The 17,871-nt window shown below is 31.9% G+C and overlaps 2 protein-coding genes across 2 annotated transcripts in view; one reads left to right on the top strand and one right to left on the bottom strand.

Annotated features, from left to right (window-relative positions):
* Positions 1-17,258, top strand: part of LOC134233039 (hemicentin-1-like) — a 145,878-nt gene extending 128,620 nt beyond the window's left edge. The window contains exon 14 of the mRNA XM_062715038.1: positions 17,246-17,258. The gene's annotated coding sequence lies outside the window, so the exon portion shown is untranslated. The remainder of the gene's footprint in view (positions 1-17,245) is intronic.
* LOC134233031 (tenascin-X-like) lies at positions 13,955-17,641 on the bottom strand. The gene is made up of 9 exons (XM_062715028.1): positions 17,633-17,641; positions 17,507-17,514; positions 16,769-17,071; positions 15,989-16,203; positions 15,695-15,808; positions 15,405-15,515; positions 14,965-15,075; positions 14,436-14,546; positions 13,955-14,077 (listed from the first exon to the last, which is right to left on the bottom strand). Exons 1-9 carry the CDS (start codon positions 17,639-17,641, stop codon positions 13,956-13,958), a joined length of 1,104 nt encoding a protein of 367 aa, XP_062571012.1. The 3' UTR covers position 13,955.
* Positions 17,642-17,871: the final 230 nt, after the last annotated feature.

The raw sequence follows: 17,871 nt of genomic DNA, 5'->3' as shown, positions 1-17,871 counted from the left end.
TTTAAAATGTTTAACCTTTGATATTACATGCAGAGACAGGTCTTTATTAAAAATATATCTTCTCTCTGTGAGTGTATAGAGACCACTTCCTTCGTCTAATTAAGGGTCATCATTTAGTCTTGTCTCATTACCATATTTTCTGATTATTTAAGTGGCCTTTTACACCCTCCTGATCCATAGTGATTTTCCAAGCACAATGCAGGTTCACGTGCTTTCGGCTTTGACTGCTTTATTGGCAACATTTTGGGCGGTTGTGAATACCCAAGGTCTGTCAAATTTATTTAAAAGTTTTCTGCATGTCGAGTATTTTTTTTTTGCTTTGATATAACCATTTTAATGTATTTGTTTTAAATAAATTTTCGTTTTTCGCAATTCAATGTAGAGAAACAAGGAAAATGAATTTAAAAAGAAAATGGTTAACTACAAATCTATTTTACAAGCGAATATAAACAACAGAAACAAAATTTTGTAATAAATTAATATCAAAATGAACCATGTTTAGTTTTTCAAAAACAAATTTCACTAATAATATCATATTTTATTACATGTGCCGAAATTATTCAATTATTTATTTTATTTTTATTACAGTAATGATTGATAAGGTACGTATTACACCTGTTATTATGCATTAAAATGATTAGATGGTTTAAAAGACATCAGAAATGAATCATATTTGCAGATGACTATTGGTTGGGTTAAAATGTAAAAAGAAAAAAGCTTTCCACCGATTTCTTAATCATTTCTTAATTTTTTGTACATTTAATCAATTATTACTTTTTAAATAAGACATTTCAAATAAAACATCAAAATTTTAAGACTGCAAATACATATACAAGTACCTTTGATTTTTGTTTTTAAAATGTGTTTTCGGGGTAATCTATAACAACCATAGTCATTTATTGTATGTTACAAACACCTTACAAATTGGTATTTTCTTCAGGTTTTCAATGGAGCTCCACTTCGCCCTCCCATGTATTTCCTAGGACCTAGTCCTCCTTATCCAAGGCCGTTACCACCAATTCCGATCTATGATGTTCTTCCTCCTATTCCAATCCAATGCAACTACCGTTAAAATCACTTCCCGTTCGACAATTTTCGGTTGGGCATCTTCCAATCAAGCCATTATCGCCGGTAAAACCCCTTCCAATCAAACCTCTTTCAGAGAAACAACGACCACGTCACCGTTACGTTCATCGACGAAGAAAGAGCAAAAGGGGCGGATCTGGATCTTCATCAAGAGGGAGCAGATCAAATTCATCTTCTGGAGAGAAGAGGCGTAGACGAAGAAGAAACAAAAGAAAGCATAATAAGCGAAAGGTGACCAAAAGTAAATATGGAAAGGGGAAATAAGAAACGAGATTACAACGAGGAAAACAAGATAAAATGGATATATGTGTAAGCTGATTAAAAAAAACAGTAGTAAATTTGATTTATTTTTTGAATGTTATTTAAAGCAGTGACTGAATATATTTTTTTGGAATCTTGTTTTATTGAACAAAAATGATAAACAAAAATATTTATAACTTATCTGAAACCAAAGATGGTTATGTTTAACCAACAAGGTGTAGAGGAATGTTGTTGTAAAGACATTGTTATGTCATTTAATCTATTTTGTTTATTTCTTCTCTATAAAAAAGAAATGTATAAAAAAATAATAATATGGACATGTCTGGGGATAATTTTACACATTCTTTTTGTCCATTTCTATTGATTTTTTTCTCCAAAAATTACGTTTATTTGTAATTAATGGATATTTTATTGCCTGACGTCACGGCGTCAGGCTGTATAAGGATTGATATTTGCTTGATCCGAAACTAATAGATCATACCCAGAGAGCTAGATTTTGTGCAAGCTGATTTACATAGGAAATCTTTTACCTGTATTTTAAAAGAAACATTTTTCAGGGAAACAATGATTTTACTGATGCAAAATAATGAAGTATTTACTTTGTTTACTCTGTTTGCATGAAACAGATTATTCCATGTGATTTACCGTTTCAACGTGTCCGTGTATCTTTTTTTCTGCATTTCTATACTACTGGATCAGTCCATTTATATTCCAGGAAAGGGGTGAATCGCTCTTTTCGCGCCAAATGTCACGAGTAAGCGATCTTCGCGCCTTTTCTTGGATTGTTCTATTGTATGAATGGGGGTGCTAACTTCCATGGAATTAAATAAAGTTTGTTATTGTTACCTCCATCTTCTTATGATTCAGAAATTCTGTCTACAAATTTTATCTTATTCCTTAAAACAACATATGAATCGTATGTATCAGAATATGGACATGCAAAACAAAAGAAATTATTTCTCTAATTTGTTTCCCCTCTGTTGGTCTATTCCAAATTTTAATGGACTAGTCCAATCACCACAAACGATCGACGAAGTTCAACCAGATTCCAGACGATTTGACGTAAGAAATTACATGTGCGAAATCTTGGATTTCTTTTCCACAAAGGCCTAAATGTTGGTTTTACCTATATCGTTCTCAAAAAATTATAGTACCCACCTTTCAGAAAAAAAGATCAATGAACACAAAATACTAATGTTTACTTCATTGGAGAAAATACTTTCCTACAACAGGTCGAGGAAACTATTTTCTGTGACGTCGGAATAAATTTACATGTTAAGTGAGGAACCAGTGTGACTGACAAATTGACCAATCAGCTCAATGAGTTGCATTATGGTCTACTACAAAAATACTACGTGTTTTTCTAAAAGACCAATTTTTTAAATCGCTCTCGGAAAAACGTGATGCATTTTTCCAAGCATTTTACACACTTAATACAATATGAACATAATTATCTACTGATCCCATGCTCACATTTATAAACAAATGGTTTACAATGATAAAAATTAGGGTTTTCTCCACTCCATTGTACAAGTCCGTTTGTTGACAGCTTTCCCCGTGCTGTATATATATAGCTGTACTGTCAGTGAAAAGTCAATTTCACGTGACTATTCCTTGGTCCAAAAACAATCAACTCTGAGGTGTGCTCACGTATTGTCAATGTTTACTACGTACACAACTTCGAAATATATGCTACTCATGTTCTATGATCAATGGGCATGAGGGTTTATATAACAGGTAAATAATTAAAAAAAATGCAACTTAAGAATCCTTTTTTTTTAAATTTATAAAATGCAACTTTTAATTTCTGGTAACAAATAACTGAGCAACAACTACTTAAATTTAACCAGTAACATGGCAAATTAACGAATATCGAGTTAAAAAACTTGAGTCTTATTTACTAGTGAAGACTCTGTGAGCGGTATTTCTAAGTACTATTCAGCAAGGAAAACTTACTTTGTTTGTTAATGTGAGCATGGGGAATCTTAATTAGTACCCAATCTTCGTATTTTTCATGACAAATTTCAAAAAAATTGTTAGCAGACTTTCCTGCAGTCGTTTGAAATCGCGTCCTAAAATTCCCTGACCCACGTGTTTGTAGTAAAAAAAAACATGTAGTAGACCATCATGCTTTTCGGCTCATTCACTGGATTGGACCATTGTTTGCCGTGAGCACCTCTGTGCGCAATCACAACAATATCCATATAAGGTAGTTTCCTCGACCTGTACAACTTATGTATTTAGTTATATCCATTCTCTAAAATGTTCACAATGAATGATTTGACAACAGATTTCAGAATAGGTGTAGCTTTAAATTTAGATCCAGGGGTAGATCAATCGACTTGCAGAAAAGTCAATCGCATGCGCGGATCTAGTGGAATTTACCAGGTTAAAAAATGTATATACTAAAACAAGGAAAAGTTACCCATGGACCCCCCTTGGAAAACGCAGACCCCCCTGGTAAACACGAATATGTGTAAAATGGGTATGAAAAGTTAAAAGATTTGAGGCAACAGAAGTCACCACTATACACCCCCCACCCCCACGAAATAGGTTTTTGACGTTTGGGCGAGTTTTACTTATGTTTTTTTTTTTTGCTTGTCAAGAAATTTCTGGGATAGAAATTTTTTTTGGACTGAGGTGGACCCCCCCTGGAAAAAAATTTCTGGATCCGCGCCTGAATCGCATCATCTCGGGTCTTTTCGCCAGATGTCGAAAAACAAACTCGAATATATCGACATCATCGGATGCTAAAAATTTCTACATTTCCTGTTCATAGTAAAACGGAGTTAGAATTCCCTTCTATAGTATATTTTAGATAATATCATTACATTGAATAAAGTTAACTCCATATTCCAGAGATAATAGGTCTATGTACATCATCCATGCTTTATTTCAAATTTTGTGAAAGGGGGGGGGGGTCATGGCGTATAAATTAACAATACATTTGTGGTCGTCTTCCCTAGATAAGGCCCGAGGAGTGGGACCGAGGAGTTGCGATTGGATGAAAACCCACATACATTAACCATTCTGTTAACAACTCTTCAGAATGCAGCAAAGGCATCGCTCTTCTACAAGTTAAATAATTAAATATTTTTACAAGGTTCTCAAATTGAAAGACATATTTCAAACACAAAAAAAGTATTGCTCAAAAGGTTTATCACTTCTCTTACAGATATTGATTGCTCAAAAGGTTTATCACTTCTCTTACAGATATTGATTGATTAAGTCAGGCAAGCTTTTTGAAAAGCTGTTACTTGTTAGATTTACAGTCAAATCGATTGAGAGAAAATGAAAAGTATTAAAAAGTAGAAACTATTGGTCTAAGGCAATATATTTTATTTTTCAATTTTCAAAATGTAGTGGACAATTATAATTCAAAATAATTATATGTCCACCTAAATCGTCAGTATTGATATTTGACAGACAAAATGCTTACAAACAACAAATTGAATTTAGAAAATATGTAGCAGTTACCTTTCAATTCTGACGATGGCTTGAATATGCCCTGTGGTTTCTCTCAGTCTATATCCTCACCATTCTATCATATTCATGTATATGGGTTGTTATATAAAACAATGAATATTCATTTACATTTTTAACAACATTAATGTTTTCAACAATACAAGTTCTATGGTTTTTAGGCAATATGAAACCCGCAATACATATATTTAATTAAAGAAAGAATATGGAGATTAAACTATTAAGGATATGGAGATTAAACTATTAATGATTTATAGTTCTTTTATGTACAAATAAAAAATCTATCTTATTTGGTATGACTGAAATACGTGAGATTAGATTAAAAATAGTAGACGTTTTTTGCATAACAGTTTCAGGAATATGGACAATTTTGAGACAAAACGAGACTAGCTACTAACAAATACCTTGATCAGCAATAGACTTATTTTGATTCAACATTGTATACAAACCTCGCTATTGCGTACAATCTGTCATTAAGGACAGATGATACAAACATATTTTTTTAATATCATGTCACAAGTTTAGAAAAGTGGATAATTCGTAGAATATTTAATCCTAAGAACTGAAAATGAAATAGACAGGGAAAATATAAGTAATATTTCAAAAAAATAACAAATAGAGACAAATCACACTCAATAAAGGTTTACAGGTGAAAACAAATTTCAGAGTATGTTAGTTTGGTGCTAAAAGTGTAATATAAACTTTAAAAAAAAATATACCAAGCCAGATGAATTTTATGAGGAGAAAGCAAAATGACAAAAAATCAGAAATATAACATATCAATATACATGTAAATGTAGGATTCGAATATTCGTTTTTTTAAGTATACTTGCATTTCAAGGGAGAAAAAAATCTGGCAAGTTTTATTAGAAATTTAATCAAATTTAGTTTAAAAGTAAAATTAAGACATTCTGCTCTGATTATCCTATGATTCTGAAGAGTGAATCTTTTCAAATAAATTATTCATATGATCATTGAATATGTGGTATAACAGTGCTCTGAACTTATATAGTTTCTTAAATGGTAAGGACATCTTTACTGTAAACACATATACATCCCTTGTTTATGTATAAATCATTAAATCATTATCAGGAAATTAATTCATCAACAAAAATTTCTTTAAAGTTGTTTGTTTCTATTTTCAAAACATTAAAAATATCAATTAAGATTTTTCTCCAGTAGATAATAGTTCTGTGTGAAATAGGCTTGTAGGAGTTGTCTGTGTAGTCTATATTTTTGTGTACTTTATTTATTGCTCAGGATAAACATCCTATGGCATATTACAAAATGTACAATAATATTTACATAGAAAATGAACGGTTGTACATATGAAGGGAAAAAAGTAACAATGATATTGTATGACAGGGATCATACAACTGTCCTTTACAGATTTACAAATATAACAAATACAATATACGTGTAAAGGTTACATATGACATACAGATAAATTATTTGCAGTTCCTTATTTCAAAAGCTTTTAAAATATATTTCCAAGGTTACAGAGTTCTTTGACATTATTAACACTAAAGAGCTGTATAAATTTAAACACAGAGGGGTTACTCCAATAATAATATTGTAGTCCTTTGTAAGATGAAGAATTAATTTTTTGAATTTTCAAAAAAAAAAAATATATATATATGTTTTGGATTAAAAAAAATACCTTGCTGAAAATTCTTTACATCATGAACATATTTTAAAGTCTTACTGTTTTGGAAGATCGCTAGATGAGGGGAAAAATTAACACTTACATGTAAATATCAATAGGATTTTAAATGTTAAATGGACATAATGAATACAAGAAAATTCTTTGATTTATCAGAGACGCCAAATGACACCTGGTTTAGACGTACGTGAAAATATTAAATTCAAGGTTCATAAAAATTATTAATGTAATGTCTAGGTAGGATGTGAATGGGGAAAATAATGAGTTGAAACATCACAAATTCGAAAAACAGCACGACTAAGAAATTAGGATATAAAGGGTGTTAAGGAAGTTCATTCCATATTTTTCTTTTATTTTCAAAAAGAAATACGATGAGAAGAAGTTTATAATTTGTGATATTTCATGTTTACAGAGTCATTCTTGCTACTGATAAGGTTTTAACTGTCTTTTGATGAATCAATAAGGGGATGGCAGGTATTAAAACAGATAATGTCTGTGCAGAAAAATTACAAATGCTCATATTTGTGACATATATCAAGCACACAGGTCAATACATTCCTTTCAAATACTATGCAAAAATTATCAAGTCAGAGAAAAATTTCAAAATGACGACCTTTTCTTATGATAAGTGATCTATTTTTCTTATACCTACGCTCATCAGCTTGTCTGCATGATGCAAGATAAGTTATATAGAAACGAACGGAAATTATCCTTTATTTTCACTCAAAATTTCCAGCATTTTTATCATTTGGTTGCTTTAAATTCTAGAGGTAGGATCAGGAGCTTCCGATGAGTAAGCATCCCCTGTTTACTGGTAATACGTACCATGGGCCCTTTGTATCTGTCAGGTAGATAGCACTAGATCCACAGTCAAATTTTTTTATTCTTACCATTGGCATGAAACAATTCAGCCAAAGAGATTCATTGATAGTTATATTTGCAATCAAGGATATCACAATGAACATATAATCCACAAAATGTCGAATTTAAGTGAGGACGATAAAATCCCGTAACATAATTTATCAGTGCAAAGAATGCTTTAAAATTTATTCATGCCTGAAAAAGTACTAAAGCAGCGAATGAGGTGAGGGCATAAGCACATAAGAAGGTTATTGAGGGAATAACATCTTAAATAAGGTTTTTGAAGTTTTGAATAAGAACTGTTTCATTGAAATTTTTAAAAAACAAGTAAGCTACGAAATAAACAAAGTGTCTTTTGCTATTACAATGCAAAACATGACCTGATATTAAAAAAGATAGCAATCTTTCTTTATGGGTTTTTTTTATAACCTAAACACTTCTTTTATACAGTAGAAGAATGACTGAATAATTTGATATTAAGTAAAATAAAAAAGCTATGCCTTGGGCATTTTTCATCATGATAAACTATGTGTTTTGTCAATCAAGGCATATTTTTTTTTCGAATAAAAAAGTTACCATGCATGCATTCACTGAACACCTTTTTCATGTATGCATTAACATTAGCCTGTATAATTCACTCCACCATAAACATATGGTTACTTAAAAACCTTCTTCGGTACATTTTATCAACATTGAATCTTTATTCATCATGCGTCTCCTTCCAGTAGCAGCAGTGATATTTACTGCTGCGTTATCTGTTAATGCAGGTTTGTTTTGTAGTTACAAAATTTCTTTCAACAATGATTTTTTTTAAAATTCAATTTAAATCTGAATTAAACATATATCATTCTCTTATTTATAAATATATTTCTAAGATAAATGTAAAATAACATAGGATTTCAAATGATTCATCAAAATTAGCAAAATATATATAAACTTACAAAACCCATTAAGATTTTTCTGGATTCAATGTGTGAGCAAAATATCAATTTTGTGCACATCATAATCAAAAGATATTTCTTTTTCTGTTTCAGAGTATTATGGGGTAAGTAATTTAATTAGAACTAGTGCTAATTGTAACGGGGACCGTTACAGATGTTCCCCAAACGCTCCCCATATCCCTTTTGGTGCCATATTCCATGTTAGCTTCATTAAATAAGACAAACCTTATGCATTTGAGACTTTAACAATGTTTACACAGAAGTGTACCAAGTTCATTCAAATTTTAGCATTGCATGCGTTCACATGTGAATACATGTGCGTAATGACCATATCATCTTGTCTACACAATCTATATATTTTAATATACTAAATATTAAAGTATTTAATCCAAAACTATTAAAAAATACGCTCATTCAAGAGTATTTTTGATTTTACGCATTTCACGTGCACGCACGTGTATACATGAGCATGGTGACCATACCTTCTTGCAGAAGTTCATTACATCTATCTATGTTCTAAATCCCACTCCGTTTGGTTGAAAACCAAGGGAGTTACAGCTATTTAAAGTTTCAGCCAATCATATTACAGCGCATGTACACGCACGTGTATGCATGTGCATGGTGATGATACCTTCTTGTAGAAGTCCATTATATCTATCTAAGTTCCAAATCCCATCCTGTTTGGTTGAAAACCAAGGGAGTTATAGCTATTTAAAGTTTAAGCCAATCAGATTGCAGAGCACGTGCATGCACGTGTTTTCATGATAAGTGCTATATGTCATGCTGTAGGATATCCTTTTGTATGACTATGTTCAAAATTTCAAAGGATTTCGTCAGAAAACAAGAAAGATATTGAGACTTTAGTTTCAGCCAATCAGAGCGAAGCGCACGTGTATGCGCGTGAGATCTTGCTATTTTGACCATGTCATATTGTCTATGCTACTAATATATCCTTATGTTATAAGTTTCAAAAAATTTCATCAAAAAATAGAAAAGATTCGGCTATATTCATTATATTGGTCATTTCACGTGTTGCACGTGCACGCTCTTGCAAGCACGTGCGCGCAAAATGACCTTCGTTCCGCAAATCTACATAACATGCCTACTGACCCTAAAAAGGTTTCACCTAAGTCGGATGTGTAGTTTACAAGATCATTCGCGGAAAAGATTTTCCCAGGAAGAAGAAAAATAATAATAATAATAATAATAATAAGAAACAGAGTAAAAACAATATGTTCCCCAACTTCGTTTGGGGAACATAACAAGTGGGTAACTAAACTTATTTCAATTATTTTTGTTTTTATGTTTTTTTTAGGATTTATTACGAACAAATTTTGTAGTTTTGATAAAATTTTTATGTTATATCATTCTTTATTCTGGAATGGAAATAAAACAACAATCATTCAATCAATCTACATCAGGGAATTTACTTTAATCATTGCTTTCTAAGAAGGACCTCTTATTGTTTCAAGGCATCTGTTTTGTAAAATGAGTTACGATTGGCTAATGCATTGATGCTGGACACTTGCTGTAGGAATCTTTTAAATTATGAATATGTATCACTAATCATTTAACTCTTTTACACTTGTTTTCTCTTCATCTTTCAAGGGTCCGTTTATCAAACCTATTTCTCCAATTCTAACCGGAATTGGTCATCCATATCCGGTTCCTTATCATAGAAAAATACAAGCAGTTCCGTATCCTGTACGCCATCCTATCTACCCGATCCGACATACTGTCTACCCTGTAAGCCATGGACATCTGCCTGTTTTACGACCATCACGTGTGGTGGTACCATATCATGGCATTCGATTTTTTGGAGGCGGGAGCGGATCATTTAAAAAATACAGAAAGAGATTGTTAAAGAAAGGCGCTTATGTGCCACTTCTTCACATCAGGAAGAAGAGAAGCTTTTGGGGCGGATCTAGTAGCGGCAGTGGAAGTCATTCATAAAGAGGCTGATAATGTTGATTGTAACAATTTACAATTGAAATAAAACATTTGTTATACATAATCAATTATTTCTATTTCTTTATTGGTAAGATGAACTATGTTTTTTGTTTAAAACCAAAAAAAGAATGCCCTGGTTATTGATTGCATGAATTTTTTTAATGTTAGTGTTGTGCAAAAAAAACTACAAAATGAAATCTGTTCACGTTTGCTCTCAGGTATCAGTAAATCTTAACAAAAGGTGTGTAAAACGAAATATATCGAAACGTCTTACCTGGGAAAGACCCTCTGATGGTTGTTTTTTCATTTAAGGTATTTTCCTCAATACAAGCAACAGAGTTAAAAAAAAACGCCAAGATTTGTTCTTTGTGTAATCATCCGTAATAATTAACTTCAAAATTAATATAGAAATTTGGTAATTGCTTGTATCTGAATCGGATGGAGAATTTTTTCAACTCGTTTAAAAAAATTTTATAGTGTATAAAATCAGTATGGCACCTTACAAATTAATGTATGGGGTCATGGCCCAACCTGTCGTAGCGGGAATGCTACCAGTACTCTTTCACTAGATCATATTTTGGTATTTTTGGTTTTTCGTGCTTTATGCTGTTTTTTGGGTGTGTATTGTAAAATCAATCACAGTACCTATACAAAATAGATAAACCATTTTCACTAAAGAAAAATCAAAATTTTTAAAGTTTAACATAGATTAATCAGAACATAGGAATTTGCGTACCTATTAATTTCACCGAAATTTTCAGTAAATTGAAAAAAAAAAACCTAATACCTTTAATATAAAATGCACTCCTTGTGTTATTTATATAGGTATTACGAATTTTTAAAATTACTGAAAATGAAATGTTATTATTATAGGTATTACGTGTTTTTTTTTATTTACTGCAATTTTCGGTGAAACTGAAAGGTACGCGAACTCCTGTGATCAGAACATCATTCGTTTTACTATTTGATGTATATCAAAGAATAATAATAATAATAAATACTTTATTTAAAGAAGGTAACCTGGTAAGTGCGTAGACTATTCTTCCCCATGGCCTTCTATATATATCAAATACAAAAAATGTACAGGATACTATGCATCATATATAATAGTAATAGGTTTAAGGAATTATTATTATTATTATTATTATTATTATAAAATTTGTATAGCGCTAAATATAATTAAAATTACTCTAAAGCGCTTAAACATTAAAAATAAAGATAAAAATTTACAATAATTAGAACATGATTAAGAATCTAACAATAGACGTATAGTTATAAAAGTAATGAAAACAATTATAAAAATTATTTAAAAATTAACCCCTAAAATTACAATCACAAGATTATGAATATAGTGTCCATGTACAGATAATTAACAATCATAATACAATATACAATATCGAAATCGTATTGTGCTCAAATAATTGTGCGACAGCTGATGATGTAATTTTCTATATTACGCTTAAATGTTTGTAGAGATTGAGAGAGTTTAATGTGTTGGGGAAGTTTATTCCATTGATGTACACCTGAATACTGAAAAGAGGTCTTGATTAAGTTTGTACGAAATTTCGGCAATCTTAGATCATAATTACTTTCAGATCGAAGGTTATAAGACGTTGAAGAATGAAATTCAAATAAATTACAAAGAAATTGGGAAGTCGTTCCACTGAAAATTTTGTATAATAATATGTATTTGGCCATTTGTATAGATCAACTAGCTAATAAATAAACTGTTAACCATCCAAGTTTCTCAAACAGTGGTTTAGAACAAAAATCGGGACTTGCGTCAAGAATAATCCTTGCTGCCCTTTTCTGTAATTTAAATAGTCTGTCCATGTCCTGCTTGGGGGCATTACCCCAGATAGTCAAATAATAGTTAATAGATGGTAAAATATAAGCATTGTAATATAGTTTTCTGGTATGTAGAGGGAGAAATTTCTTAATCCTTCGAAGAGTAAATAACTTATAATTTACCGTTTTACAAACCGAATCAATATGATTTGCATACTGTAACTTATCATCAATATGTACACCAAGAATTTTTTCTGTTTAACCTATTTCAATTGTTTTGTCTGAGGCATAAAGTTGTAAATTTGGATTATCTAATTTTGATTTTCTTTGCTGTGTTCCCATTAACATACATTTTGTTTTATCTACATTTAAAACCATTTGATTTTGAGCACACCATTTCTCAATCTCACAAAGGTCTGAATTTAGTGTATTTTCCAAACATCTTGCATTATTATTATTAGAATACAGCGTAACATCATCAGCACACATATCAATATTTGAATTGTTTACATGTAATGGAAGGTCATTTATGTACAATAAAAATAAAAGTGGGCCCAGAATTGACCCTTGTGGCACACCTGCTGTGACGGGTAGAATATTGGAGACACATGATCCAAATTTAACACACTGGGTCCTATCGTAAAGAAATGATTTAAACCAATTTATAGCTGTTTGGTGAAATTTGTAATGGGTTAATTTCTCTAGAAGAATATCATGATTCACCAAATCAAATGCTTTACTAAAATCTATAAATGTAATACCGATTTGTTCACCACGATCCATTGCATTAAGCAAACTTTCTGTCAGTTTTGTAAGTGAAGTTTGACAAGAATGGAGTTCCCTAAACCCTGACTGGGATTGTGTTAGTACATCAAATTCATTGGTGAAATTTAGTATTTGCTTAGCTACATGTTTTTCTATCAATTTAGATATAGTTGGTAGAATGGAAATAGGACGATAATTATTCGGGTCAGCTTTGTCACCTTTTTTAAAAATAGGTGTTACTTTGGCTTGTTTTAAATTTGTCGGGAAAATACCATTTAGTATGCTAGCGTTAATAAGATGAGTTAAAGGTTTACATATATATTTAGATGTGACTTTCAGAAGACGCGGTCCAATAAAGTCAATGTCAGTTGATTTATTGATATTTATAGAATTTAGATCTAACAAAACTATATAATATATTAGGATCATAATCATGTTTTGGCATTTCCAAAAGAAGCTTGTTAGAGACATCCGTAAAGTGGTTATTAAAATTATTTGCAATATCCTGTAAATTATCAACAATTTTCCCATTAGAAAACACATGAGATGGAGTTGTGTTCTTTGGATTACATGTTAATTGATTTAGATAATTCCACATTTCTTTGATATTTGGCTTTAAGTTTTCCCAAACTTAATGAAAGTATCAAAGTTTTCACTTTATAAATAAACATATTCAAGAAAATGATCAAAAATCATAGGTTTCCCTGTTATCAATAAAGTGTCAACGTTTCTTGCTGTAATTTTTTTTTATTTTAAATTTTACATTTGATTTAATATTACGTTTTATATTTCGGATAAAAAGAATGTAGAGTTGCAATAAAACTGTATTTTGTAGCGGGCCTGTACTAATATCTCTTACTTCAGATATTCAAATTAAATTATACAAATATAACATTTACAGTGTGATATACGTCAGGAAACTGCTAACAACTAACAATACAGATGAAATTTTGTTTATTTATTCTGAATTTTATTGCAATCAGACATATGGTGTGAATCAGTTTATTATTAAAGATGATAGGAAGAAACAACTCGGAAATTATTGAACCGCTTTGGGGTTTTCATGAGGATAGATTTATTAAATAGACAAAAATTCATAAGAATTAAACTTATTTCATTTCAAAAGAAATAATTTGGAGACATCGTGCCTTTCCAAATTATCCTCCATAACCTTGAACATAGACACATTTAGAATATGGATCCCCTGCATATCCTCTGATACACACGCATGCGCCCTTCTTGCATTCTGCATGTCTTCCGCATCGTCCTTCACATGGCACTAGGAAAAAACAATTGGTAAGTTCATAAAATACATTAAATACATGACACAATAAAATGATCTCACAGTCCTGAAATAACTTCTGTACATCTATATCCTTTATATTTGCTGTTAGTAAACATCCGTTTTCCCATTGATTCAGCTTTCTTAAGAAAAATATTTTACATAAAATAGGGTCATTTTTATTTATTTTTCTCATTTTTTACAACCCTCCATCTTTATCTACGAAGATAAGGTCCTTAAAAATTTCGCATCAGTAAATCACCATTTTAAAACCTTGAAAGTTCATTAACTAACATAAAATACACTTTATTAAGAAAATTCAATTCATATTTTATCAAAAATCTGAATGACTCACAAGCTGCGCATGACTTGTAGGGGTTTCCGGTAAATCCGTGATGACACTGACATCTTAGGAAATTCTCATTACAGTAAGCATTTGGTCCGCAGTGTCTTTTGCATCCGTTTCCTTTTTAAGATTGTAAAACAAATTAAAACGTTTTAAACCTTTTTTTTGCTAAATAGAAGTCTAGAACTCACAATTTTATGAATAAAGGTTTTTGCAGGGAATTTGAAACATAAATCATACGCATGGTGGCAAGAAGTTAAAAATGAAAACATAAGCAAAAAATTATTATTATCAATTGATTTTATATAGATAAAACTTCGTTTTATTTTTGTTGCTTTATTTAGCGTTTGTATTATCTCAAAAGACAATATTTTTGCAGAACTTTAAAATGGCATAACTACAACGCACATGTGAAACATTTTTATAACACTCTAACACGCGTTACAATATTTATTTGCACACACCGTTGCAGTTATAAGACTAAATCTTTCAAAAATACTGATCTATTGCTTAAATGTAGGCCTATACATAAACATACTTGGTTTGCATCCTGTTACAGGATTGGGTCCCGTCCCTTTGACGCACACGCATGCGTGGCGACCTCGATCACAGTATGCATTAGCTCCACATCCGCCTCGACATCCAACGACTGGAACCATACAAAATTAATTTTTTTGTGATTTAAGAAAAAAGGAATTTGTTTTCGAGAATCAAGTTTTGTTGATGGTACACAAAAATGGAATTTATTTTGAACATACATTAATCTATGAGATTCTGGGCTTTCTAACTACGAAAAAAGATTTGATCAATAGTTAGAGTGATTTTAATGACAGATGATAGGGGTCAATCCGCATTTCTAGAACTCTAAAATATCAATGTATATAATGTAGATAATTTTAAAGCGTCGAAAATTGCTCCTTTATCAAATAAGAAGTTAATATAAAAGTGTAGATATTAAAGTAAAACAATGCTACATACGTGATACACATTGATAGTGTGGGTTCCCTATGTATCCTTGTTTACATTTACAGATTCCTCGACGCCCATCACAAATGGCGTTAGCTCCGCAACCTCGCCGGCATCTGTAACCTTCATAAGTATGACAAGGCATTAGTCATAAAACTGCTTTTTGTAAATCAATAAAATGCAATGGTCGAAAATAAAATTTCAAAACAAATAAGGTGAACACGTGTTAAAGTTTACAATTGCTTGTAATACTCAAACATTATCAATTATGAAGAATACCGGTAGTGTACATGTACATATACCTGGGAAGCAAGCCACCAGTGGGTTTCCGTAATACCCTGGGTTACAGACACATTTTCCGGTATTCGTTAGACAACGGGCGCGGATCCCACATCTATTTCCACAAGGACCGCCGCCTGAAAAATCAATTTGCTAAAAGCCACAATGATTCACTCTTGAGTGAATTGTGCCGTTAAAAGGTCAGGGAGGACACATGATCACGTGACACAATTTGACTTTGGCATTGTTTCTCCTGCACAAATTAAAACGCATTAAAGATTTTTACCAAAAAAGTTTAAACATGTGATTCTACATACCCGGATGACAGACAGTGAGGGGATTTCCTTTATATGTGGGTCGACAGACACATGTGTGTCCCCCTAAGCAGACTGCGTTCCTCCCACAAGTTCCCCCACAGCCGGTGGGGAGAATAGGCGGGAGGTAGATAGGGGGCAGCATATTCCGGAAGTTGACTCTTCTATTACTTGTCTTACTTCCGGGGAAAGGACGGACCGCCCGATTGTAGTAAACTCTGTGTAAGAAAAATTAGGACATTTATCTCTACAAGTGAGGTAACGGATTACAAATACCATATATGGTTTTTTTTTTCATTGATTAACAAATTCTGTGACATATATGGAGAAGAAATTAAAAAAAACATGCTGTGAGCTAAATACAAATGTACTAGGGATTTGTCGAGTAAATTTTTTGTAAATATCACAGTCCATGCATTCACCAATACAAATTTTTGTGCAGAGCAAACACGGACCTCTTAAACATCAAAGGTGGGACCGGATATGGAATGGATAGTGAAGTGTTCCCATATGCATTTAGTCCCCTTTCAGTGAAAATTGAGTAACCTTTCAGAGGACACTGAGAGCAGACATAATGTAGGTAAAGAATATCTGGGTTTTTAAAACTTCAAACTTGTTAACAAATATCAAATTCAAACAATTAAAATAATGCACGATCATTTCAAAATTATTTGAAAAGTTGTACAAATCTGATATTTTGAATTGTCTTTTTTTGTCTTATGCTTTGTAAATCGTCCATTTAATATTACAATACACAGAATGAAATAATGTTGACGTTCCTACCTATGTCCATATCGTCTTGAGTACACAACCTTACTGGTGGAGGACGTCCGTTGTTGCTTGTAGGCCGCCCGATGTTGACCATAGGACGTCGGTTGTTGCTTGTAGGACGTCACCCGATGTGGATTGTGGGACGATCGCTGTTGACCATAGGACGTCCGTTGTTGATTGTAGGACGTCCGATGTTGATTGTAGGATGTCGCCCGATGTGGATTGTGGGACGATCGCTGTTGACCGTAGGACGTCCGCTGTTGACCGTAGGATGTCGGATGTTTATTGTAGGATACACGCCGGGTATGAGGTACTCTGATTGGCCCAACAGTTATTCGCTTATAAACCTTCCTTCTTGTCCTATACTGTTAAATAGAAACTTTGACGATTTAGAAACGTTGACGAAACTGAAAAATTTCCATAAATCGTCAAAGTTCTCAGTCGTAGGTTCAACATACAACATTGTGAAAGTGCTTCATAAAACAGTAGATTGTAAAAGGCACTACTTGACATTTGTTTCCAAAACACCGCAATTGAAATAAGTAACATGCAGATGAGGCATATGATTCTTAAAAGTACATACATGCAGATATATCGCAAGAATCGTTCTTATTTTGGTCTCTGACATGACTTTTACTTTTATTATGTATTTTCAGTTTATGACACAAAATAATTGTTATTCATATTAAAATTATTTACTATCCACTACAAATATTGAAATAAGAAACGTAAAAATGTAAATGTACTCACGTATGAACCTGTAATAGATAAAAAAAAGTACTTAAAAGATTTTTATCAATAATTTGATAACACAATTAAAAAAAAAATTAATATCTCACAAAAGTTATTTCTAGACAAATGAATAAAAATACTTACCTTCTGCATTTTCAGCAAATAAAGAAATACAACAAAGAACCGCCAAAATATACAATGCGATAACTCTTAATCTTGTCGTTGAATGAATACACATCTTCAATATGGAAATATGTCCGCTATTTGTAAGGTCATGGAGATTTTCACATTCAGTATTATATTTCTATGAGCTATTTGGTGAGAATCATTTGCTGTGTATAATGCAAGTTCCACCTGTTACAATACAGGAATATTTCACAGGG

Source organism: Saccostrea cucullata, unplaced genomic scaffold, assembly GCF_032062105.1.
Source record: "Saccostrea cucullata isolate Sc308-1 unplaced genomic scaffold, CSIRO_AGI_Scuc_v1 ctg554, whole genome shotgun sequence".
Lineage (NCBI taxonomy): Eukaryota > Metazoa > Mollusca > Bivalvia > Ostreida > Ostreidae > Saccostrea > Saccostrea cuccullata.
The sequence above is the reverse complement of the archived record's forward strand: the minus strand, read 5'-3'. Positions and strand labels throughout refer to the sequence as shown.

Coding starts and splice junctions, on each gene's coding strand:
- LOC134233031 (XM_062715028.1), bottom strand. Junction 15,076..15,404: donor ACACTATCAATGTGTATCAC/GTATGTAGCATT, acceptor GTATGGTTCCAG/TCGTTGGATGTCGAGGCGGA. Junction 14,547..14,964: donor TGTAACAGGATGCAAACCAA/GTATGTTTATGT, acceptor AATCTTAAAAAG/GAAACGGATGCAAAAGACAC.